Source organism: Meriones unguiculatus, chromosome 15 (assembly GCF_030254825.1).
Source record: "Meriones unguiculatus strain TT.TT164.6M chromosome 15, Bangor_MerUng_6.1, whole genome shotgun sequence".
In the NCBI taxonomy this organism is placed as follows: domain Eukaryota; kingdom Metazoa; phylum Chordata; class Mammalia; order Rodentia; family Muridae; genus Meriones; species Meriones unguiculatus.
In genome coordinates this window covers 76,599,105-76,625,473 of record NC_083362.1, presented here as the reverse complement: position 1 = coordinate 76,625,473, position 26,369 = coordinate 76,599,105, and the positions used below count along the sequence as shown (strand labels likewise).

Sequence of the window (26,369 nt, the reverse complement as noted above, 5' to 3'; positions counted from 1 at the left end):
CAACCTATTATTCAGAGTAAATCCAGTCTCCCTATTGCCTTGTCTTTCCTACTGATTTTTCCCATCCAAGACAAGAATGGAATGTCAAAGCAGCAAAGAGACATGCTGCAGAGACACCAGGCCTTCTCCCTGGTCTGCATAGAAGGAAGACAACATACAGAGCTTCAAGTTCAGTGAGAGAAAATTAAAGTTCAGTCTCAGAACATTAAAGGTAGACTGGAGAGATGGCTCAGAAGGTAAGATCCCTGGCTCCTCCCAGAGGACCTGGGTTCAATTCCTAGCACCCAGATGGTGGCTCACAACCATCAGTAATTCCAGTCTCAGGGGATCCTACACTCTCTTCTAGCCTGCCTGGGCACCAGGCATGCATGTGGGTACACAGATGTACATGCAGGCAAGATTACCCATATTCATAAAGTAAATAAGTAATGCAAAAAATAAAAATAAAGAGACAGGAAAGAAGAATACAGCCAATGTTGACCTCTGGCTGCCACATACACATGCCATATGACACTACCAAGTACATTCACACACACACAAACACACACACACACACACATTTTTAAAGAGATAAAAATAAGTGAAGGTAAAATCAAGACCCCTCTATGGGTGGGCGTCTTGGAGTGAAAAGAAGAAAATGGCTGAATGAATAAAAATACCAGTCAGTGAGGGCTGGAGAGATGGCTCAGAAGTTAACAGCACTTACTGCTCTTGCAGAAGACTCAGGCTTGGTTCCCAGCACCCATATAGTGGTTTACAACAACTTCTAACTCTAGTTTCAAGGGATCCAATACCTTTTTCTGACCTCCATGGACTCCTGTGCATACATGTAACACATACATATACTCACATACATGAAATAAAATAAAATATTTTCTTAAAAGTCAGTTAATACAGTGACCCAGGCTTTAGGGAAGTCTTTTGCCAAAATTCATGTTTTCACACTTGAAAAATATCTCAAGATTCTCATTGGCAGATAGTGAGCAGCTAGAAAATTGTTGAGTCTCACTAGGTTGTTTGAAGCTAATTTAGAAGAAGTTCCTTTGGTTTCATTAAGAAAAACAACGCTGCCCAATCACTCTGCTTTTCACTCTCCATTTTTATTTGTAAGTTAGATTTCCCACAAAGAGCATCATATACTCATAAAACTTTGAATTTCAATCTCAAGCTTACGCCAAATGGAGCTGCCAGACTTAGCCAATAAAAATATGAAAGGCTCAACTGATCCCATTTAAATGTTGCATAGAGCACAGTCATGCTGAAACTGCTTACTGTCCACCTGACACTCATGGAGTGACCCTCCTGTACACAGGGCGCCCACAGGCTGGCAGCTCTGTGGGACACAGGTCCCTCAGAGTCTCTGACTCAGGGGTTCCTTCCCGTCAGAGGACACAACTCCTGAGGAACACCCCCTTTCCAAGAGCCTGCCAAGGGACGCCCACATCCCAAGCTATCCGTCCTGACAACAAGTAGTTTCCCTCAGAAGTGCCCCAATGCCGAGGTGCAGCAGTGGACTTGGAGGATGGCTCTCAGACTTTCACATGATGGAGCCTAAGACACAGTGGGATGCTCTAAGACGTGATCAGGACACGAGCGCTGCATCCTTATGAATGGGATTGTAGGAACCAACCTGGATCCGTCACCTCTCTGTCCCTTCCACCATCCAAAGACACAGCACTCAAAGCACCATCTAGAAGCAGAGGCTAGGTCCTCTGCTGACTCCAAAACCGCTGGCGCCTTGATCTTAGACTTCTCTGCCTCCCCAAGCCTGGGAAATAAACTTCCATGGTCTGTTACACCAATAGGGACAGTGAAGACATAGGGTGCTCAGAGGCCTTAAACTCAGAGGTTTTAATTCATGAGGGGATAACAAAAGTCTGGTCCTCGTGGTCTTTGGGAGGAAATGAAGATTTTAGTGTCCAGCAGAGACCAACTGAGTGAGACCAACATCTCTGCAGCCAACCCACTGACCCACACCTGCTCACACAGCACACACCCCAGCTCCTGGAGGCAGGTAAGTGACCAATCTACATTCCAGCCTTATAACAAGGTGGGACACAGTCAGAATAACCAGCCCCGGGGAGCACTGGAGAGCAGCCATTGCCAAAGTGGGGAAAGGGTATGGGAAAGGGAGTGGCCCCCAGAAAACATGGCTAGGGGAGATCAAGGACAGCGGCCAGGGATGCATTTGCCAGGATGGGGTTAGGTGCCTTCCCAAATGACTGCAGAACTGGATGAGAAGTGGGAGCAAGCTGGACTTGGCATGACTCCCCCGAAAAGCTTCTCAAATCAAATACAGCTTGTTCTCACACACCTGGAATTCCCATTGCACTTCACAAGCCCTGAAATTCAAGCTCTTGGGTGGAGCAAGACCCCTCTCAGCTGGCCCCAGGGTCCCCTGTACTGAGCTCAGAGTCCACCGCTCACCACAGCTTGGCGCAGGACCATAGTCACTCTTTCCAAAACAGCGCAGACAGCCCACTTGGGATTTCAAAAGCATAAGTGCACATTTTCCAAAAGCCCTTTCTCAGGCCGCTGGGTGTGAAGCCAGACCTCAGACACCAAATCTGGGAGGGAAAAGTCACCTCAGGGAGCCTCCGAGGTCCAGGATAAGATCAACAGCACCCCAGGGCCTTGGCAGATGGTCCTCCAGAAACAGATTCAACCTGCAAAATCAATTCACTCTTGTCAAAGTATATCATTTACTTATTCATTCATTCATTCAGCCAGCATTTATGGAGCACCTACAGTAAGCCGGCTCTGTAGGGGTAGGCAAAGATACACCGGAAAGGAATGCGGTGCCCCTTCCCTGACTACAGGCACTTGCTTCTACGAGGAGCAACACCCACTCAAGGGCACTGCTGAGTCCAAGCATTAGAGGACAGGGCACAGGGTGGAAATGGTTTGGGCATACCCAACACCACCATGCCAGTGGAGTGTGGCCACAGCCAGCGGCATCTCTGCCCCACCCTGAGCCTCTGTCCTCGATGAAGGCAAAACCAGGCTGGATTCCATGGGCTACTCAGGTCCAAACAAAACCTCAAACCAGGGCCAGTCATCATCTCCATCACAGCCACCATCACCACCACGGTGCCACCCCAGTGCTTGTCTAAAAGGAAAACAGTGTTCTGTCCTCTGCCTCTGCAAAGCTTGTGCCTTCAGGCCAGGCTGTGAGGAGCCAGGCGACAAAGCAGAGACCAGCAGCAGGACCAGGGCAATCCTTACTCAAAAGGTAGAACAGCAGGGTTCAGGATCCCTTATCCAAAGTGCTTGAAGCCAGAAAAATGCCACAGACTTTAGACATTTTTCTGTTTCAGAAATATTTACATAGAGATAACGAGAAAGGATCTTGGAAATGGAATCCAAGTCTAAATGTGAAACTCATTTATGTCTCATAAACACCTTATGTATGTACATAATCTAACTGTAATTTTAGACAACAATTTAAGAACCCTATGTGAGAAGCAAAGAAACCAGCTTTTATGACATAGAAATTCTCAATTTGTAGCATCGTGTCAATGCACAAAAAGTTCCAGGTGTGGGAACACTTGGATGTTGGATTTTCACATCAGGGATGTTCAGTGTGTGGTTCCAAAAGGAGAGGTGAAGAGGCCCTGCTGGCTAGATGTCAGGATGTGGGGACCGGGTGACCCTTTTCAACAGCCTGGAATTCAGAGATCAAACCGCAAGCCTGTGGAGGACTGACTGGGGGTTTCTGTAATTGGTGCTCAGGGGGCCTCATGTGTGCTGTAGCTTCCTATAGGAAACCAAGAGTAGAATGGTAGGGGCAGTTAAGTCACCGAGACTTTCCTTCTGTCAAGACTGGATTCCTACCAATCTCACCAAGAAGTACCAAGTGTGCTGGAGGTTAGTCTGATGCATGTTCCTGGCCCTTAAGATCTGGTTACACCTATCTTTGTTTTGTAAACCTGCCTAAGGCATATCTGATTGATTAAACAGCCTATACCAGGGCAGGGCAGAATGGGGTAGGCATGGTTAAGGTTCTGGGGCTTTTAGGTTCAAGAGAGAATCATGGGAGACAGATGGACAGGAAGAGGAAGAAGGAAGAAGCCATGATGGGTTAGCCTAAAGAAGAAACCTTCCGGGGCTTGGAGGAAGTACTCCAATAATGGCATGAAAAGGCCCAGATGAAGGATAAAAGCAAGTATTTGTAAGATTGATTGGAGGATAGGATGGTTAAGGAGGATAGCATTGGACTGAGGCTGAGAGATGGATGGTGAGGTGATTCAGACAGCATAGGTAGGAATACTTGCCCAGCCCAAGGTAAATAAGGCAATTATAAGATCTAACAGGTATCTGTGTGTTATTATTTGTTATAGCAGTGATATAACAATGATATAACGGTGATAATCTTAGGGCTAATAATAAACATTATATAGCCAACACTTTTTTATTATTAATTACTACAACACAAGTGCTTCCAAGTCACGGGGACACCTCCTCTGATCTGTCATAAAGTCATGTGACAGAGAGTCACACAGGAAAGTCCTTCATGCCTTCACCACAAAGAATGGGCAAATCAGTAGCAGATATCAGTACCACTGTCTGCATTCAGCTACTTCTTTGTGCCAAGGAGCACCGCTCATTGAATGGCATACCCATCTGTCACTCACTTACACAAGCATCCTGGATACTTCAATCACAGGCCACACATTCTGCTGAGTGCTGGACCTACACTGTTGTTAGCCTGTCCCAGCACTACCAGCTGGCCGTCCATGTGCATGTATGCTGCATCCACGGCTTTAACCAACTGTGGATCAAGAATACCCAGGAAATAAAACTTCATCTGGGCTGAACAGGTAAGAAACATTTTTCTTGTCATTTCTCCCTAAACAACAGAGCATAACAACTGTGGGACCATTTTTATTATATTATGTATTTAGGTATTGTAATGAATCTGTGATTTTAAAGATTATGGATGCATGTAAGTTACATGTAGGTGCCACTGCCTTCTCATCTAGGCATGATGGTGCATACCTGTGATCCCATCATGCAGGAGGCAGAGACAGGAGAGTTTCCATAAGTTCAATGTCAGCCTGGTCTACTCAGCCTATTCCAGTCCAGCCAGGGTTATATAGTTAAGACCCTATCTTTAAGGTTTAGAAAGAAAGAAAGAAAGAAAGAAAGAAAGAAAGAAAGAAAGAAAGAAAGAAAGAAAGAAAGAAAGAAAGATATCCCTTTTACATCAAGACTTGAACACTCTGGGGTATTGGTTTCCTAGTTTGTAGGTCCTGGACCCAACTCCCCCCACCATGGATCCAGAGGGATAGCCATACATCACCCTGAAGGGAAGGCCTAGCTTGTCAATGCAGAGACAAGCTCAGGCATCCCACTGCTCTTCCAAGGCCCCACGATGGTCTTTGAGGTCCTGGCTCAGCACCAGTCTCGGATAACCAGGTGTATGGTGAGAAGTGAAGCCAGGCAGAAACTGCTCACCTACTTCCCGTCTATATATATCCCCCTCTCTCTCCCTCCTCCCTCCTTTTCTGCAGGGCCTTCCAACATAGCTCAGGCTAGCCTAGAGATACATGTTCCTCCTGCCTCTGCCCACAAGTGCTTAGGATTGCTGGCATGAGCTACCACATCTGGCTCCCACCCAGTTTTCTCAACCAGCCTTTTGGGTGGGGCAGCTTTGCACTCCACTTGGCAGATGAACATCCCGCAGATCCTCCTTGAAGAGATGAAGCCTTGTCTCAAAGTCAGGCAAGGGAATGGTCAAGTCAGAACCGAAGCCTAGCAGTGCAGCCTCAGGGCTGCCTCCAAACCATCGCACAGCGGAGCTCAGAGCTTGTGGATGGAGCTGAGGCCAGTCAACAGGGCTTCTCAGCAGCTAGCCTGCAAGTCCAGCTGTGGCCCAGCAGAAACATCTAAGTTATAAGTTTTTGTTTTAACTCAAGGACAATTTTACTGGGGTCTGAAAGAGAAAACACTGCGGAAAGCAAGCTGAGAGGATCTCAGCAGCTGCTAGCAGCTGCTAAAAGAATAACACTGTGACTCAAAGACACACTCCTACCCAGGGCCTCCCTGCCCAATGCAGGCTGGATTCTCAGAGGAATGGACTCTGAGGCTGTTTCTGAAGGTAAATGTGTCTTTAGGAGTGGCCCCCTGGGGGGACCACTCCATGGAAAAGGAAAGGACACAGGAGTGAGCAGCTCAAGAAGTGAGCCCCAGCAGCAGGCTGCTCCATGGAGACATAAAAGCTAGCTCAGCAGCTAGAGCTATAGGTATGGTTTGTGTAACCAGCCAAGACAAGATCCTGGTTGTCCAGGAGCTCTCCTGAACTTGGTGCTTTCATCTCCAACCCCAGGATCCCACAGAGTGCTCATCATCTGCAACTGAAGGCTGGAAGGGACAGAGAACATGGCCATAGCCTGGAAGCAACATTCCTGGTGATCAGAGCCTCAGCTCAGAGAGTGGCCATAGAGGAAGAACAAGCCTGCTGGGTGGAGAGTCAGCTGTCACTCTATATGCCCACTGTGGCCCTAATGCATTGTGTTTCACATACTGCTAACCCCTTTGCTGTGTTTTCTCGGGATTTTTAGATCTGAACTTAACAGTGAGATGGGCCAGTGTGAGGTTCTTTTCTCCTGACTTTGTTGTATGCTAAGCACTGAGGTTGCACTGACTTAACAAGAGTTTTCTGGCACCAATCGCCAGCACACAGCATCTCTGCTTTAACTCCACCTTGCATTGTCTGGCAGCAGTTCTGGAGTCTTCCCCTGCCTGCTGCCAGCAGAGGTCACCAGAGTAGCGCTGAAGGAGGAGGTACCTTCCTTTCCTGAGTCTGACTTACCAGGTTTCCTCAGTCCCTCCTAGGGAGTGTGGGGAAAACTCAGCTGGCTTCCCCATGGAGGGTTCAGAGACACCCACAAAGTACTGCAGACGCCCCCGCTGCCCAAGCTGCCTTCATAAAAAGTCCAGCTATGCCCCAGCAGACTTATCAACAAATTTGAAGGCACCTTCTTTCCCCATAGGCACCTAAAAGGTGTGCTGGGGGAGAGCCATGTCCCCTCTTATGGCAGCTCAGTTCCTAGCTTGCTCATCCTTGTCTCACAAACACAGACCATCTCCGGCCAATATAATCCAGGAAAATTTCTCTGGCTTTTGTTGAGCCAAAACTACAACATGACCTCTCCATTAGGGTCCCCACCCAAGTCTTAGGAAGGGCTTCCTAGAAATTACAAATTCTCTCACTAATATGCACTAATATGAGCAACATTCTCTCACTAATATGCACTAATATGAGCAACATTCCTTGCTCATATTAGTGCAGCTATGGTCACTCAGTCATTATCGGAGGTAACATGGGAGATGGGCTCCCAAGGATGGGTTTTGGAACTGATCATCTGTAGTCATACTCGTAGATGTATGCAGGGCTAAGCCCACAGCCAATGAAAAATAGAATGCTTAGAACTAACTTAACTAGCCTCATTCAAGCTGTCAGTAGCACCATGTCAAGCTTTAAGACTGTGACAAAAGCCAACTGAAGCAAGGGCCTCCTGAGCCCCAGGAGATGCTGGGCTGGACTTGTCACAGTGGTAATAACTGCAGGGACTATAGTGTGCAACTGGCTCCTCTGAAGACACTAGGAGCTGACAGAGGAATGACTAATAGGTTTGGTAACCCAGTACAAAATGGTGAGGTAGTGAGAACAAGAGAGTTCTCACAGCAGCCCTAAAACACACACCCCCACCCCCCCCACCCCCCCACCCCCCACACACACCACAGGTACTCATGGTACCTGAGTACACAGGTACTCAGGCTGGTCTTTCTGAGATTCAGAAAATCTAATTGCATTGGCTGTGAACAGTGCTGAACTCGCAGCTTTATCAAAGTTAGGGCATTGGCAGGAAAAGGGCAGAACCACAAACCCTGGACAGAGAGGTAAAACTTACAATCTTAACTCTCGTGTCATTTTGAGTGCCATCTGACTTCTAGTGTCACCAAAACTGGAAATCCAATCTCCTTAGGAGTGGATAATTTAAAAGGGTTCCTCATTCTTCATATTTGTACAACCCTTGTGTTGCTGTGAGGCCTGCTGCTACGGCTATAGGTAGATGTCTTCATTGTGGCTGGTTCCCCAAGATCCAGTGATTTCTGCCTTGTATCCAGTGTGATTTACTGTAATGGTCACCATTTACTCTAAGGAGAGGTTTCTTTGATGAGTGGTGGTAGCTACACTCATCTGTAAGGATAAGGAAAAGATTTAGAATATAGTAAAGATTTATGCACGTCCAGCAAAGTGGTGGTTGACATTCTTTCAGTAGTAGCAAAGCTATCCAAGTGGTGGGTGTATATTCTTTTAGTAATAGCCAGGCATGGTCAAATCTACCTGTCTATAATCCCAGCACTTGGGAGGTGAGAGGCAGGAGGATCAGTAGTTCAAGGTCATCCTCAGCTACCCAATGAGTTAAGAGACCAGCCTGGGCCACATGGAACTTTATCATTTATGGGTATTTTGCCTCTATATATGTCTGTGTATCATGAGCATGCCTGGTATCTGGAGCTCAGAAGGGGTCATCAGATCCCCTAGGTCTGGAGTTAGATGGTTGTGAGATGCTATGTGGATGCTAGAAACTGAAACTAGGGTTCTTTGCAAAAGTAACAAGTACGTTTAACTGCTGAGACAACTCTCTAGGCTATATATGAGACTCTTGAAAAATGTTTCACAGTGTCTATATCTTCTTGGCTACTATCTGGGATCCACACACAACCTTTTTTCTTTAAAGGCAGCAATTTTGGGATTTGTTATATATTTGGGTTAAGTCCAGTAAATCTCCACTCTGTTACTGTTCCCTTCTATCCTCTTCCCATTCTCTTGGCTATTACCCTCAACCCTCCACTCGCCTCCATTCTGACATAGCTGGACTTGGTAGCACTGCTCTCTTTACTATTATCCTCTCTTATCAGGAACGCTTACATGCTAATCACAATTGTCATATGATGGTTATTATTGTGTTAATTTTTCTTGCTCAACTAGTTTTCGTTTGTTATATTTACCAGTAAATCAAGCCCAGCTCCTCTCTAAATCTTTTGCCAGGATGTTCAAAAGTAACTGGTGGTGTTCAGTGTCCAAACAAGACTCAGCAAACATCCCATGCCTGGTTCTTTACCTCTTTATATTGGAGCCTCAATTTCCACTATAAGCCTTCTTCCTTCTTGATTTATTCCCTCATTTTGAAGTATATCCTCGAGTAATTTCCTAAACTTTTAGAATACGTTGTCTTTCAGAGTGACTTTTAATTGACCTGGAAATAATTTCCCTTGAAAAATTTCAAGCAAAGGTCCCATTCTCTCTCATTCCTAACATGCCATTGGGGAACTCCACTGCTGCTTCCTCAGGGCACTATGCCTAGCCACTGTTTACTCCCGTGCTCTGGTGATCTTCCTGGCATCAGCACAAGCTTTCCCTGGGAACCTGCAAACTGAAGCCTGTGTTCTCAGGATTCTCTAACTTGCAAATCAAATATCCAGCCTCCAAACTAAACAGAGTACCATATGGGTTATGCCTGTAATCAGAGTTCAAGGTCATCAAGGACACTTGAGACCCTGTCTCAATAAAACAGAATTCTGCTTGGCAGATGGAGATCGATGAACAGTGACTGGCAGCCTCTGCCACACAAATGGTGGGAGGGAGGCAGGGAGGGTCTGAGGGACACCTTTGTTCCTTTCAGTAATGCACCATGTGTAAAGAATGGAGACAACCTCTGAAAGGAAGAAACAGAAAGCACGCTAGGAAACCAAACACTCAATACGAAGAAATACCTTTATTTAGTTCATTCGCTCCAGGTTTATCCCAAATTGCCACATCTTTACCCTCAAACTGGCAAAATAAGTCACATATAACATGGGGCAGAAATGGAAGTGTTCATCACGTCCCCACACCACGGATGCTGTGCAGTGCTGCTGGCTGGAAAGCTGTGATACAACTCTCTTCAATCCAGGAAGCAGAGCTGCTAGGTGAAACAGGCTGTTAGTTTAATCCTGGGCTACATTATGGGTGGGGTCCCCTGCAGCTCCAAGAACCTTGAACAGCTGTAAAGTCCTGCTTCTCTCCAGTCACAGCAAACTAGCCACGAGCCAGTCCCTTCCACTTGAACTATGCACACAACTGCATACAGGGACCGGTAAGATGGCTCAGAGGGCGAAGGCACTTTCTACCATATGACTCCCTGAGTTCAATCCCTGGAAGCACATGGTAGAAGGAGAGAACCAACTCCCAAACGTCATTTGATCTCACATCCACACCATAGCTTACATGGGCGTACATATACACATGAACACACATTTCATACACAATGGATGAATGAATGAATGAATGAATGAACACCTAAATGTAAATGAAAGACTACACATGGAGGAAGCGTCTACCCGGTGAGACACAGGCCATAAAATTAAGGCATTTGGGAGGGAAATTAGAGGGCAATAAAGCATTTATTATAACAATGTATCAAAAATGTCATTGCACTTTTAAAAGCTCTTAACGAGGCACAAGGGCAAAAACAGTCAGTCAGGCCATTTGGAGCAAGCACTCACTCATCCCCAAACAGGAAATAGGGGCTGCAGTGAGCATGTCTTCTGCACAAGCACACAGCCCCACTGCATGGTACACTACACAAGCCCAACAGAAACAGTGGGAGCTGTGTAGACACTGAGGGGAGAGCAGGTAGCTGCTGGCGAGATGCCAGAAGCAAGTCACACTGTGTCCACGACAGCTTAGTTCACACATTCCAACCTCAAATCAGTCACAAACACCCTTCCATTGCTTGCTGTACCTAAGAAGCAGAGATTCTAAAGACAGAGCTCAGTGCAGTACTCGCTTTACATGCCCAGGTCTGGTTCCGTCCCCAGTGCTGAAAAAAGCTCCATGCACCTCTGCACTGAGTGTCAAGTACATGTTAAGGCGATAGAAGTTCCCCTGCACCCCTCCTCACGTCATAAGGCTTTGGCAGGCTACAGTGTACAGTAAATACTCCACAACCAAAGCTTGCATGTTCCTGTCTGTGGGACTCTCCTGGGATGACTAAGAATCCCTAACTGGCTATGTTCGTGTACCTGCTACTTCACTGTCCAGCAAGGGAGTATGGGACGAAGAACAGTGAGGTGAAAATGAGCAAGGGAGAGAAAGAAACTCCCAAGTTAAGAGGCACTTCCAGGAATCACTCTGTGCTGATGGAAGGTCATTAGACCCCTGTAGGTCAGGATTAGCCTCCAAGTGCCAAGCATCAAGGAGACAAAGGAAGAAGCAGACCACCACTGGTGCCATCACCAGCCCCCTAGGTACCACTAGTTCCAAAGGCCTCAGCGAGGGCCAAGCAAGCCTTACCAAAAAGGCCACACTGGCTTCCTATGGGCAGCCTCATGGATCTGAGGTACAGAGGCCCATCAACAGTGTGTCTAGACTTCCCAGGCCATACAGTTATCCCAGAGATTACTCTTGGACCCACGCAGCAGGAAGGCTGCAGTGCCTTTCCCCACCATGTAAGCTACCTTAGAACCCAAAATTTCATTAATATGTAACTTTCACTACAGCCAGATTGTGCCAGGATTTCAGCAACAAGCAAACATGGAGTAGGCGGTGGGAGTGCTGTGGACTGCAATCAAGAGTGTTTTAAATGCAAAGACACAGCCCCACACCATCACTTCAAGCACACATTCTGTTGTTTCTCAGGAAGGACATGACCGAAGAATAAAAGACAATCCAGTCAGCTGAGAAAATGTGGCTTCAAGTATTGCATGCTGTACTTACCCTTCGCCTGCATGGCTCTCCACTGACGCTGCAATGATCCAACTGTCCCACAAGGTCAGCAGAAAGAGCCCACACCTCCAGACCAGGGGCTCTCTGCACTGTTAGCTCCACAAGCGCACTTTCACTAAGAAGCAGTTCCCACAGGACAGACACCACTCCCAAAGTGTTTGCTGCCTGTCAGCTCTCTCAGGCTCAGCGGGTCTCCTGCACGGCACAGCAGGAAGCGCTTTCCCGGTCTACAGTGGAGCCTCCTTCACTTCTCCAGGAACTGGCTGAGCAAAGGTCAGGGTGGCTCGGGCATATTTCCCTCCACTCAGGCCCACAGTCAGAAATCCTTCATGACTGTTCTTTCAGGGGATGCGAGTTCAAATCCCAGCACCCACATGCCAGCTGACAACTGTCTGTAGCCCAAGAATCTGATACCCTCACACAGACATACATGCAGGCAAACCACCAATGCACATAAAACAGAAAGAAATAATTTTTTTAAAATCATTCATGAAAAAGGGAAAACTTTGAAATGATGACCCTTAAGCCTGACATTTGAAAACTGCTAATAATCTACCTAACTAGTATTTTTGCCTAAATTTACCTAATGTCAAAACAAAACAAGAATCTCCACCTTAAGCCCTCTTATAGAAGAGCATAAATAATAAATAAATAAATAAATAAATAAATAAATGAGAAGCACAACTATAGAGCACAAGTATAACAGCTACAACGTATATGACATTTGTAGGTTTTTGGAACTATGTCTAAAAACCCAATACTGCAAAGATAAATTTTGAGGAATCAGCAATGGCTCCATACCAACCTGCCTGGCCAAGATTCGATGTTCAAGCCTCTGTTCAAATCAAGTGGCCACCCCTGGAATAGCAACAATCACACAGACACTCCCTGGGTGAGCTGGGACAGCCTTCAGGCTCCTTCCCTTGGGCCTGCTGAGCTCCTCTGCTAGGACCAGCTCAGGCCTACCACATTTCCATGCTAGGGAGGGTACAGGAAAATACAGCTCAGAAGTCTGCTCACTAAAGCCACATCAGCTTCCAATGGTGCCTCTCCTGAGCCCGGGGTGCTCACGGGAGAGTGCTGCTCTTTCCTACCCTGACCTCATCTTTGCTAGCAATGAAATGCAGAGCTTTTGTAGTGCTACTGGAGACAAGGAAAATGTCCTCAGTGAGTTGCAATGCTATGTCACATTCAGGTTTGCCAGCTGGAAGTTTTGAACAAGCAGAGACCTCACAGTGCGGGGATTATGAAAAATCTAGCAGAGGGGAAGCTGCTCATGTCCAAGTGAAGAGCTGTGGGCCTGGGCCACCTGCAGAACAGCTGTGAGAGACAGGAACAGGCTCTGGCCCAGTACTCACTGGCCAGGGCTGGGCAAGGCCTATCAAAGCTCCATGGAGTGCATTTGGGCCAGCTTGGTGCCACTGCACAGGGCCCTCTTGGGATGGGGGTTTGGAACTCCATTCACAGAATACAAAGGCCATCACTGTCTGGTCAGCTACAACACATAATGGTACAACTATAGAGCATCATTACAGGTTAGATTTCTTTTATGGCCAAACACCTAAACAGACTTAGTATCTGCTTGTCCCTAAACGTTCTCAAGTCTATACAGATCCACACAAGAATCCTAACAGGCTTCAAAATGACCAAAGATGATTTCACTGAAACAGGAGCAACCTAAGCATTCTCAAGCCCACAGTTCCTGACTCACCTGCACAGGACTCCTGCACCTAAAGAGCTAAACAATACCTGCAATAAGGTCATCTCTCTCGCCCACCAACAACCCCTGGGCAGGACAAGGAAAGAGCTCTAGGAGTACCCACAAAGGCATTGGGCCAGAAAGTGGGAGAAACAGTCACCAACACCCAGATGTCCTGTCTGGTGAACACCAAGCACTGTAATCTGAAACCACCCAGGTGACTGACACATTTCCCACTTCCTGTACGGGAGGTCTGAAGAGAGCACCCCAGTGTCATCTTATCCTGTGAGGACTGGCAGTGAGTGCTATTGGGATGGTCCCTGTTCTGAAAGTGGGCAGTCACTTACTGGTTGGTTCCAAGCAGGCCTCCTAAAGGCAATCACTGTCTGAGGATCCCCAGGGTGAGACATCAGGAAACCCTCGGCAGAGCAGGTGCTGCACTGTGGACGCTGGGCTGGGACCTCCATGCACTAAGATAGCAGGCAGTATCTGCAGCCAAGAAACCATCTTGGAATGGAGACAGCTCTCCAGAGAGAATGCTGCAGCGGTAAGCAGGGATATGCATCTGGAAACATATACAGACAAACATACAGGGGCGGGAAAACAGGCCAGCAAGTGCACGAACCCCATCTCTGCTCCTACGTATTTTTTTAACAAAACTCTCTTTGTTTGCATAGCAAGCCTTGAAAGAATAATAAATTGCAAAGTAGGAACATAAATAAAAGCAGAGCTCTGGAAAATACAAGCATTCCCCACTGGGGCTAACAGCAGGCTAACAGGCCCAACCCACACTGCACACATTTCACAGCCCATTTCAGGAATATGTACGGGTAAAAATCCAAGACAAAGATAGTGAAGAACAAAATTAAGTTTGTATGTGCCTCTCAGTTGACAATGACTCAAGGAGTGTTCGATGGCCCAAGCACCTGAGATGGAATCACAATCCAAGAGACCACAGCTATTTCCTCTTCACTGACAGCCAAGGAAAAGTTGGCAGCACAGGACATGGTTCACAGGATGCCAGAGTCAGTGTCAGCTTTCACTGCAGAAGACTGGCTTCCTTACTGCAGTCAACGCTGCATCTCAAGTCTACTCATAAAGCAGAAACTTCTTGATGGGGTCTGGCAGCGGCAGCAAGGGAACCAGATGTAATCGGTATTTGCCAAGAGCTCTTCTCACAGCCACGCGGCACAAACTCAGCAAGGTCCTGGGAATACCTGGAGAGTGTGAAGAGGAGTAAGGAACAAGTTAACTCTACCCTCGTTCTGAAGGCCCGAAGCTGACCAGAGTAGACACACCTGCACTAACACTCACAACACCTTCCTAATCGCAGAATCCAGGATGCCCGGAAGCAAGGAAGACCTCAGTATCTGTTTCCATCTTAACCAGGGCATGTGCTCATCTGACAGCACCACCCCCCTCTTTAATGCTTAGCGCCCTCGAAAAAGGCTGTCCACAGGAGACCCCACAAATGAGAGCAGAGTTCTGCCAGGCAGCTTAATCTACTTGGCAAGTTTCAGGTCAGTGTGAGACTCTGTCTTAAAATAAAGGTGAACAGTGCCTGAGGAAAAACAGCCAAGGTTGTCCTTTGGCTACACACATACACACACACTCTCTCTCTCTCTCTCTCTCTCTCTCTCTCTCTCTCTCTGAATGCCACTCTGGAGAACTACTGGTCCTACCTGAGGGCTTTAGTTATGTGCTTAGCTAGAATTTCTTTTGGGGGAGGAAGGTGTATTTTGTTGTTGTTTTGGTATTTAAGATTTACTTATTTATTTTCATATGTATGGGTGTTTTGTATGCATGTATGTCTGGGTACCATTTGCATGCAGTGCCTGCAGAAGCCAGAGGAGGCCTCCTAGAACTGGAGTTACAGATAGCTATGAGCCTCTGGGAGTTGGGTCCTCTGGAAAAGCAGCCAATGCTCTTAACAGCTTAGCCATCTCTCCAGGCCCTGTTTTGTTCTTGTTTTATTACTATATTTCACTGGTTCAGTAAACCCCCAGGCCACAAGACAGAGTTGAGCTCAGGCAACTTACTTCTGGCCTCTTTAAAGACCTTCAAGGCCTCAGGGTCCATCTTTCTTCTGCCTCTTGCCTCTGGGCCCAGTGACTCCCACTTCACCAGGTTCAGGTTGGCTCCAAATTCTACCAGCAGGCTTACAAAGGCTGCCTCACAGCCATGGCGCAGGACAGCATCCATGACACACGCAGGAGAGCCTCTGTAGAATTCCTGTGTGTTGACAGGGCCATTGCAATTGAAGTCAGGATTTGCCCCGGCTTGTAGGAGCAGCCTAAAGCACTGAAGGTTATGGTAGGCAGCACTGATGTACAGAGGACAGACCACCAAGGAGGTAAGCCGTCTTGAGAAAGGAGGCCGGGTGTCGGGAGTCAGATGATGGTTGACATCAACATCAGCCCCATACCTACAGGAAAAGAAGAGCAAGTTATAATAAGTCAGCCTCAGACCACAAAGACTGTCCAGCTACCCTGAGAGAGGAATTAAACAGTCATGCCGGGAGCCTCTGGAGACTCCACAGGTTACAAACACAGCCAGCCTTTGCTATCTGCAGTTACTGTAGCCAAAGACCCAACCAACTACAGGCCAAAAATATTTGGGGGGGGGGAATAGCCTACAATGAACACACACAATCACTTTCTTGTCCTTACCGCCTACACAACAGATTACAGCAGTTACATAGCACCTGTTGTAGACTTGTATTTTAAGTTGTCCGTGTGCTGAGACTAGATGTAGAAACTGTACCATTGCATGGAAGAGGGCTAAGGATCTCAAAGTTTAGTATCAAGAAGGACAGGAACTAATCTCCCAGAGAAACCAAGGGATGATTAAAGTATCAGTACTTCAGCAAAAGAATGCAACAAGTCAAAACAGAGAATCCATTCTCATACACAAATTCCAAAGAGAAGTCTTTTATATCTTTAAAAATAAAATAATCCCAACACTATACAATTTCAGAATTAAGAGAAGAAAAACTTTCAAATTCATTATAAAACCAACTTAATTTAAAAATCTTCAATAAGGGCCAGGCATGGTGGTGCATGCCTTTAATCCAAGCACTTAGGAGATAAAGCCAGGTGGATCACCAAGTAGCCTGGTCTACAGAGTGAGTTCCAGGATAGCCTGTCTCGAAACACCAAAAATAATATTTAAATAAGCAAAAAAATTATTATAACAAAGAAAATTTGAACATATATTTAGAAAGCAGTGTACCTAAGCTCATGGGGACTATCCTAAGAATTCTAAACTAATTCCAATACTGGAAATTCCATTGACATAATATATTGTATTAATGGAGCTAAAGGAAAAATACTGATTATCACTAATAATGCAAAAGGGCAAAAGCCAACAATTATGTATGTTTCAAAATATTCTATGAAACAGAAAATGATAGCTATTTCCTCAAAAAGATAAAATACATTTTCTTAAGCCAGAAATCATCTTATTTCACAAGGAAGTAGTACAGATGCCCCTGTTACAAGGGAAGCACAACATAGAGCCCTCCTCATGCTGCTTCTGTAACACTGATGCTGAACACATGGTAGCGCAATTGGCAAAGGAAGACAATCAAATAAACAAGACTGGCAAGGATTGCTCAGAGAAAAGGATTACAAAATCTAAAAAGGCCTACAGCGAATGAATAAACTACAAGCAATAAGATAATTCATTAAAGTAGCAGACTAAAATGGCAGCCTTCATATATACATATAGATACAAACAAAAGCCCAGTTTAAAAATTAAGTAGAAAAGCAATAGCCATTATGCCAGCAAAATGATTTTTAAATGATCTATATAAGCATAAACACAGCAACTCATAGTTCAAGAGCAGACCTAAGAAATGGAAAGACGCATCAAATACTTGAAGCCTCAGGACATCATGATTGTCCCTGAGTTGATTTGAGAATGAAAGCACTGTTCCTGAACTACTGATGCGAACTACAGTTAAACAGTGCCCTGGAACTATAGACACTGGTCCTAAAGCTCATTTGGAAGATCAAAGAAGACTGACAAGCAAAGTGACAACAGCGCAGAGGGTATAGCCCCCCATAAGACGGATTGTTATAAAGATCGATAAAAATGTTAATGCCAGCACATGGACAGACCAGCAGACCCATGCAGACTCACAAAACATCTTTCAACAGATCCAACTGTGAGCAGAGATTCAGTACATACAGTAAGAAACTATCTTAAGGGGAAGGGTGCTCTTGAACTTCATAATGTTTTTTCCTCAGGATAATTGGAAATGCATATGGGAAAAAATAAAGTTATGTCCATCATTCACAGTGTATACCAAGATACATTCCAAATAGATCAGAATTTACAAATAAATTATAAAACCATATGGAAACTAGAAAAAAAAATGATTCAGTAGGTAAAGGCCCTTGTTGTCAAGACTGATGGCCTGAGCTCAATCTGGCAACCACGAGCTGGAAGGACAGAACCAACTTTTGTTGAGTTGTCCTATGAAATCTACACCCATGCCATGAAGTGCCCACACCACACCCACACCCACACACACGATTAATAAATTTTTATTTAATTTATTTAATTTTAAAGTGCCCTGAGATACTACTTTATGCCTGTAGAATTAAAAAGCTCCCAGTGTTTACTGGCTGTGCTTTAATAGAAACAGCTATCACTAATTTTTACAGTAAATGAAATAGAGCAATCCCAGTGGAGAGAAATTTGGCAATTCTACCAAAATTACAGATCCACTTACCCTTGAGCCCATCTGTCACTTTTCCTGGGACCTGTTTTCACGGTACATTTGCAAAACTAAGAAGATGTGCACACTGGCAATCAATAAAGCACTATCCCTAACAGCTGAGCCAAGAAACCAACAGGACCTGGCTGGCTTATCCTAAGATGCATCACTAAGCAACTGTGAAGGGAAGGAGGAGTATTGCTCTGTTTTGCCCCGAATGTCCTCCAAAGCACACAAGTGAGAAGTGAGGTAAGTGTGCAGTATATACTTAAAGGTTTGCATTTGTAATATGGCAAACTCAGTAAATACATGGGTTTACTCATTTGTAACAGTGAGGGACAAATCAGAGACCTTTGAAAATGCTTACCCAGAGAGGAGGGAGAAAACAAGACAGTGGGACAAGGTTAGAAGCTAGACCTTTTCAATACAGTTTGTTGTGGAGATTACAGTTGGAACTAGGTAAGGACTTTCCATAGTGAAGCAACCACTAAACCCTGACAGCAAAAAGGAACCAACAAACCCAAGTATATCCACAGCTGATCAGACATGTTGTGCTCCCCAACATGATAACTCTTTTCAGACAGCTAAACATTCAGCCTCAAAGGACTAGCAGGGATACTCCCAGCATCAGATTCCATTGCAAGGACCTATGACGGGAGGCACAACTTCCTAGGAGGACAGCTTCATGCAGCCCTGCTCAGAAGGCAGGTGCATAGCAATCAGAAGGTGATTCCTAGAACTGACCACATTTTGACTCCCAAGGACAGTCCAGATGTTAGGTATATATGTCACTAGGTGCAGGTGCTGGAGGAACCAGAGCCAATCTCTGAATGACTCTACATGGAGTTTTGCCTGCCCCTGATATGTTCAACAGACACCCTGACAACATGACATTTAGAGTTGTCTGAGGTCAAGTGTAAACTACCTATCTTTTTTACTATAACCAGGGGTCAGCCAGCTACAACAGGGAGGACAACCAGGCTCAGGGGGCAGAGTCCTGACAAAGTTAGCAAGGGACCTGCTAAGGACAAGGGCTTGGCATAAGACAGTGGCACCTGAATGGTGCCAGGAGGAATGAGAGGAGGCAATAAGAGATGGAGATTAACTAGTCAGTATATATGAGGAACAGAAATACAATATGGACACAAACCCTCAAATCCAGAGATAGGAGAGCAATGCTCCCAAAGAGAGCGCACCTCAAAGTTCTTCAGCTCTTGGTTTCTTTTCTTTCTGAGACAGGATCTCACTGTGTTGTGCAGACCAGTGGCAATCCTTCAAGTAGCTAGGTTCTGGGCATGTGCAACTCTGCCCAGCTTAGAGCTTTGTTTCTACACAGTAGTCTTAACTCAGAGAACCTGGGCTCTAGAGCTGATTCAAGAAAGTCTACACTGAACTTAGACTATTCTGCTCACAAAACAGTGAAACGTGTCAAAAGGACACAAAGCTGGCTTAAACTACCACTAACAGCCAAGTACAAGTCAATGTGATCATCATTAAGTAACAATAGCAGACTGTAACTCCACCTGGACAACATCAGAAACTCTAAGTCTATACCAACATAAACAAAAATTTGAGATAAGGTATAAACACAGCTGCAAAATGCCTCTCCACAAAATAATAATTACACAGGAAAGAACAACTTTACAATGAAAAACCTGACAGAAATCACTGTCATCAAATTATAAGAGTCCAAGTCAGCAGTAACAGTGTAAATGAGAGCAGGACTCACTTCTGCAAGATTCCTGCCCCACCCGATCCTCTAAAACAGGCAAGCATCAGTCATCTGCCACCTGCTTACTTAAGCCTTCTCTGGCCCTGGGTAGTTCTGTGATGTCTCACAAACTATGCCATCACCTGAGTATTTCTCTTGAAACAGGAAATGACAACACATAGGAAGCTCAATATGTGGGGACCTAATATTCAGGGTCCAGAGAAGATGGAATAATGAATGCCATTTTCCTTGACAGATGGCCAAGAGTCTCAACCAGCAGTCCTGCTTTATAATCTGTCTGCAGCACTTCAGGTGTCCAAAGGAACTTGGAATCAAAAGTGCTTTTTTTGGGTAGCATAGGTCTAAGGATACACAAGGTCAATATCCTTCATTGGCACTTTCCTCTACAAATGGAAGCTCACTTATCCTCTAAGACTTTCTAGGAGTAGAAACCCTATGTTCCATTTCACTCACTTCACTTTTCAACTAACAACAGAAAAACTGTATTTCACACAGTAATTATTTCGTCCATCCTCACTGGAGACAAGACTTCCAAATTGTTTATAATCTTAGACGTGTGACAGTCTGGTACCAACTGAGCTACAGGAAAGACAGCCTTTGAAACTCATAAAAATATACTAGATGAGATCCAGTTAATTTTAATCCCAAATATCTTCTAAATTTCTCTATTGCTTTTATTATCTCTACAAGGAACCACCCGACCCACAAATTAATATAACTTTGAACACACAGAAACATCATTTCTTAACTTCTCCCCTAAAACATCAGTAATGTAGAGCAAGAGAGCTTACAAACAATGGGAAGTTCTTTACAGAGGGTCAGGAAATTGCAAAAATGAAAGATGAGAGACATGCCTGTAGGAAAAATGACACAGGTAAACAAGCAGGCAAGCATGTTTGTGTTATAGTTAGATGATATTATCCATTAAGTAATTTAATGATATCATTTCCATTTTTCTTCTTTTGTTTTTGTTTTTTTTGTTTGTTTGTTTGTTTGTTTGTTTTTTTCCTTTATAGACAAGGTCTCTCTATGAACCCCTGACTAGCTTTGAACTTGCTATGTTGAGCAGGCTGGTCTCAAACTCATAGAGCTCTACTTTCCACACCCAGAAAACTTCCATTTTCTAAAGGTCAATCATCATAGAGTTTAGAATATAGAAAAATTTTAAATAAAACAATATATGCTCATATGCTTTCTCATCAGTGCCCTGCACTCCACAGAGGAAACAGGATGCATCCACTGAAATGCCCTCATGGATTTCTGAACTAAAATGGAATGTCATTAACTAATCCTACTCAAAAACATTACCATAGAGGCAAAGGAGATGGCTCAGTAGATAAGGATATTGCCACCAAGCCTGATAACTTGAGTTCCATCCCTGCAACACACATAGTGGAAAGAGAAAACCAACTCCTACAAGTTGTCCCCTTGTGCATAAGTGTGTACACACACATGTACACACGCACACTCAAACACACATGCACACACACTTTCAAAAAATATTTAAAGAATAAGGAACTTTAGAGGATATGACCCAAGCTATAGATGAAGGTAGATTACATGGAAAGTTTACACATTAAAAAAAATAAATAAGCACAGAGCTCAAAACTTTAAGAAAAATAACAGTAATCATAGGGCATCAGTAGGTCCGACAGCATAAAGGGCACTAACAAAGCAGCCCTTCGAGTCCTCTAACAAGCGTACTCTTCAAGACACAGGAAATGCAGACAGAGACAAGAGGAAATGGCTCCAGACCTGGAAGTACTGACCTGATAAGAGCCTTCAGGATGTCATCCCTACCCACACGAGAGGCATGGTAGACAGGAGTGCTACGGTGGTGCCGGCTGCCGTTGGGGTCAGCACCAGCTTCCAAAAGGATCTCAGTGCTCTCCAGGTGCCCATTCACTACAGCCACATACAAGGCGGTCTGCCCCTTGACATCCACCAGGTCCACCTCCGCCCCTTTGCGTATGAGGAAATCCACACAGTTGCCATGACCTGCAGTGGCTGCGATTCTCAGTGGTGTGCAGGGCAACCAGCCACAGCACCAGACAGACTTTTCATTGATGCGGCTACATGGAAACACAGGGAGATTGTGAGAATTAGCCAGGCAAACAAACTGTTCTCCCTCCTCTAACACCAGAGGCACTCAAGAAAGACAGCCATTAGGTAGCCAACCCTGGGTCTAAAATGCCTTCGTGTGTGTTCTGTTCTCTTTCTCATGGTGCTGAGGATCAGGCTCAGGATTTTGTACATGCTAAATACTCTACCATGAGCTTTACCTCCAGCCCTTTGTGTTCTCTTGTCCTGAAATGCTCACAACTGTCCCTGTTGAACTTGAGCAGCGAGGACAGGCATTCAGGACCCTCAAGGAAACTTGAGGTTGAGGCAGACTAATCAGCACTAAAACTGAGCTTTCTAGTTCTTCAAGCCCTAACCCACATTCAAAGCTTGCTCCTCTACAAAGCACGTAGAGATCCACTGGAGTCACACGGCAGGACAGACAGGTCATGTGTGCACTCTTACTACTGACCACCTGTGAAGCTCCACGGCCGAAGTCCTTCCCAGATAAGGATGATTAGTAATAGTAAGCTATGTCTTCCTACCCTAACCCAGAATAACTGAGTCTAGATCATTAAGGTTACAGGGGCTGCATTCTTGGCCAGAAGTGGCAGCAAACTGTCCAGACTCCCAGGCAGTATGACCACCAGGTACTATCTGTGCTGTCCACTGACCCTTTAGGTCAGCACCTCTGCTTCTGCACTGAAGCAGAATCTAAGAACATGCAGTCTCTGATGGTCCTCCTCCGGTCACACATGGGCTGATATGGGCCAATAAAGCCCAGGAACCCTCAGAATTCACAACCAGAGACATGGACAGCAGAAAAAAAAAAAAAAAAAACCCTCTCTCAAAAAATAAATAAATAGGAAGGAAGGAAGGAACAAAGAAAAAAAAGAAAGAAAGAGCCAGTTTGGTGGCGTGGGTCAATAATCTAGAACTCAGAAGTTGGAGGCAGAGGCAGAAGGATCAGTTTGAAGCTGTGCAGTCAGGAGAGAGACGTAAGGGAAGGCAAGAGGGCTGCAGAGAGGAGGGACAGGGAGAAGGGGAAGCACAATGGGAACCTCACTGAACTCATTGCACGGCTCTATCTGTATGCTTAGGGGCTTAAGTCACATCAAGTAAATTTAAATTTTGCATTTGGTTCTATTAGATTTACTCGTTTTATTTAATTATGAATGTTTTGCCTGAATGTATGTTCTTGAACCACATGTGTGCTAGGTGTCTGCTGAAGTCAGAAGAGGGTATCTTTTGTAAGTGCTAGGAATTGAATCTGGGTCCTCTGTGAGAGCAACAAGTGCTCTTAACTGCTGAGTCATCTCTCCAGCCCTGTGTTTTGTTTTTTAAATACTGACATGTGCTCTGATGAAATAATTCTAAGATACTAGAAGGATAAGAAAGGAACACACTCCTGGCTAGACTCCTTTTTTGGGGACTTGTCTACACAAAGGTAGTAATGCTCATTTCTGTAGAGACCCACAGGTACTTTCATTGATTCACTGCATCCTACTCCTCGAAGCAGAAAAAGAAATCTAAAGGAGTGACAGTTTCGGTTGTAGTCAATCTCTAGTTGGGACTTCAGGGCCATTCATACAAGGAACCTCCAGAGAGGATGATGGTTGTGTCCCGAACGGCAAGACTCTCAGGATTCCGTGACCAGAAGACTTTTATAATCAGAGGCAAAAAGCTATGGATACAAAAACAAAGGAAATGGAAGGTACCATATCCCTCTAGTGGGAAGTCAGCTGGCCTATGGCTTATCACTACAGACCTAAGAAATGAAAAAGAGAACATCAATAGAATGCCAACAAAGTGGCAAAGAGCCATAGGAGATGGGCTGGAGAGATTGCTCAGTGGTTAAGAGTGTGTGCCACCCTCCTAGAAGACCTATGTTCGATTCCCAGCACCCATATCAGGTGGCTCACAACTACCTGTAACTCCAGTTCCAAGGGATGACCTCTTCTGGCCTCTGTGGCCACCTGTCCTCACATGCACATACCCATCCTACCCCTCATACACACACAATTAAAATAAATAAAATAGCCAGGCACACCTTTAATCTTAGCACTTGGGAGGCAGAGGCAGGCAGACCTCTGTGAATTTGAGGTTAGCCTGGTATACATAATGAGTTCTGATCCAGCAAAGCCTACATAGACCCTATTTCAAAAAAATAAATAAATAAATTTTATTTTTCTTCTTTTTTCTTTTTTTGGAGCCATGGGGAATTTGGAGAGGCAGGGCCACTGAAGTCTTGCACAACATTGCCTTCAATAAAACCATTGAGGAAACTGAGCCAGATAGGACAAGCTGCCATGTCAATCACAGGGCTGGAGTTGAACCTAGGGACTCCTGCTCACAGTATCTGGCCACCTATGGTCCCTGCATTTGTTCCTCTTCTAAAAAACAAACTGCATTCCTGTAGCAACAGTCTTAATCTACAGTCTAAAGCACAAACCTCAGCCTGCAAAGCCCACAGGCCAATACCTGTTATGAGCCCCGGCTGGGATGCTCACCTCAGATAGCTCTCCTCCTGCAATAGGTTCCTGAGGGTCTGTAGGTCCCCTACATAGGCTGCATCATGGAGTCTCGTATCTTCACAGTGCTCCAATGGATGGTCACAGAACTGCTCTCTCAGCCACTCCTTCAAATTAGGACCTGCACTGAAAAGAGTGGCTCCTATCAGTGTGGGGGAGGCCTTCTTCGGTGGCTCCTTCCTGCCCAGGTACACAGGAATTTTCAAATTCCCAGAAAATAATTCACATGAAAAGTTTTCCTTATCAAACTAACATCAAACAGACACCAAGCCTGATAATTTTTTTTTTCGAAAAAGAAAAATAAAATGTGATGGGCAAAAAAGTAACAATGATCCAGTAGTACAAATTGAAATTTAATATTACGCCAAAAAACTCTAGCATGTAATTAATTTCTTCGAAGTATGTAAGGACATCTTTAAATTGGGGCACTCAAAGGAGAACGGTATGCTGGGGTAATCTTTGTGCACTGTGTGAAGGTTATCTTTGTATATTCGGCTGCTGATTGCTGTACAGCAAATAGCTGAGTATTGTCCCGGGACTTTGTATTGTTATTCTAATGGACCATCACCGGCCTCATATTTTGTTAAAACTCTTCCTCCCTTTTGATTGGCTTAATAAAGAGCTGATGGCCAATTACTAGGCAGGAGAGGAACGGCAAAACTTCCCAACTGGGAGAGGGTCTCTGTGAGAAGAATCAAAAGCAGTAGATTCACAAGCATGATGGGAAGGAACAGGTGCCAAGACTGAATGAGAGAGAAGTATAGGCCAGGATTTGTCAGATTAGAATAGGGGAGAATCTGCCCAGCTATAGTGCCTAAGCTTTTGTAAATATTAATAAGTTTCCATATCTTTATTCATCTGCTGGCAGTTCCAAGAAAGTCCCATTTTAACGTTAGCCACCTCCTTTACTACAAAGACGGCTGGTAAGGCAAAAGCCAAAGGTCCAAACAAAGGTTACTACCTGGAAGGCAGGTGAGTTCCCTACCAAGCTGCTCCAAGAAACAGTAGCAAGGGTGTCTTGATAAGAAACAACTCAGCAGAGTACTACTGTCCGCAGAGAGTTCATGTGCTAGAGGTGTGATCCCAGCACTGCAAAGTGGGGATGTTAAGGCAGGCGGCAAGTGTCACCCTTCTCTGCAGGTGGGTGAAGCGCCCCTGTAATCGCTCGCTGGAGAAGCACTGTAGTTAAACGTGTGTGTTGGGATAGTGGGCGGGGGCGGGGAGGGGTGGTAGATATTCCAGGTCTCTGAACCGTCTCGGCCTTTCGCTGACTGGAGGAGGAGCGGGAGAAAGGAACCTGTCCTCCCGAGGCCGGCCTCTGAGGCCTTTCACTGACCGGTGCGCTCAGATCTGGAACAAGATCCGCACCCCAAGTCACGCCTGAGCTCCTCTCGGACTGGGCTCGGCTGCCGGGATGGCAGTTACAAAGCTAGCTCCACCAGGAAGAAACCCCGTTAGGAAGGCCGTCCACGAGAGCGAGGGGGCGCGCCCAGGGCCGCGCCAGGCCTGACGTCTACGCTTCCCGACCCCGGGCTTTACACTCCCTGACCCGGGCGCAACAACTCGCATCTGGCGGGCGAGGACGGAGGACCCGGACCCGGCCCCCGAGGGCCGCTCTGACTGGCCCGGGCACGCAGCTTCCCACCACCCCGCGCCGCGCACGTTACCTGCGGGCCCCGGGCCGCCCGGCCCATCGGGGCTCCCGCCTTCCGCCATGCCGACCTGGTCCTCAGCCTCCGCCCTGACCCCGCCGCCCGTCCGCCTCCTCCACTATCCCGTCAAAATACAGCCCGGTCTGAGGTACACCTCCAGCGCTTCCGGCAGGTGGGCGTGCCCGGGGCGCG

General features: G+C 45.8%; 1 protein-coding gene across 2 annotated transcripts; it reads right to left on the bottom strand.

Moving 5' to 3' along the window:
• Positions 1-2,522: 2,522 nt before the first annotated feature.
• On the bottom strand, positions 2,523-26,365 carry Asb1 (ankyrin repeat and SOCS box containing 1). Of its 2 annotated transcripts, XR_009586508.1 has the most exons (6): positions 26,193-26,365; positions 24,505-24,646; positions 21,703-22,005; positions 15,518-15,903; positions 13,826-14,695; positions 2,523-2,666 (listed from the first exon to the last, which is right to left on the bottom strand). XR_009586508.1 is itself a non-coding variant. In XM_021646897.2 (5 exons), exons 1-5 carry the CDS (start codon positions 26,239-26,241, stop codon positions 14,568-14,570), a joined length of 1,008 nt encoding a protein of 335 aa, XP_021502572.1. In that variant the 5' UTR covers positions 26,242-26,365; the 3' UTR covers positions 9,770-14,567. The 2 variants fall into 2 exon arrangements, 1 of the variants encoding a protein (XP_021502572.1); XM_021646897.2 differs by lacking the exon at positions 2,523-2,666 and having other exon boundaries at positions 9,770-14,695.
• Between the last annotated feature and the right edge of the window lie 4 nt (positions 26,366-26,369).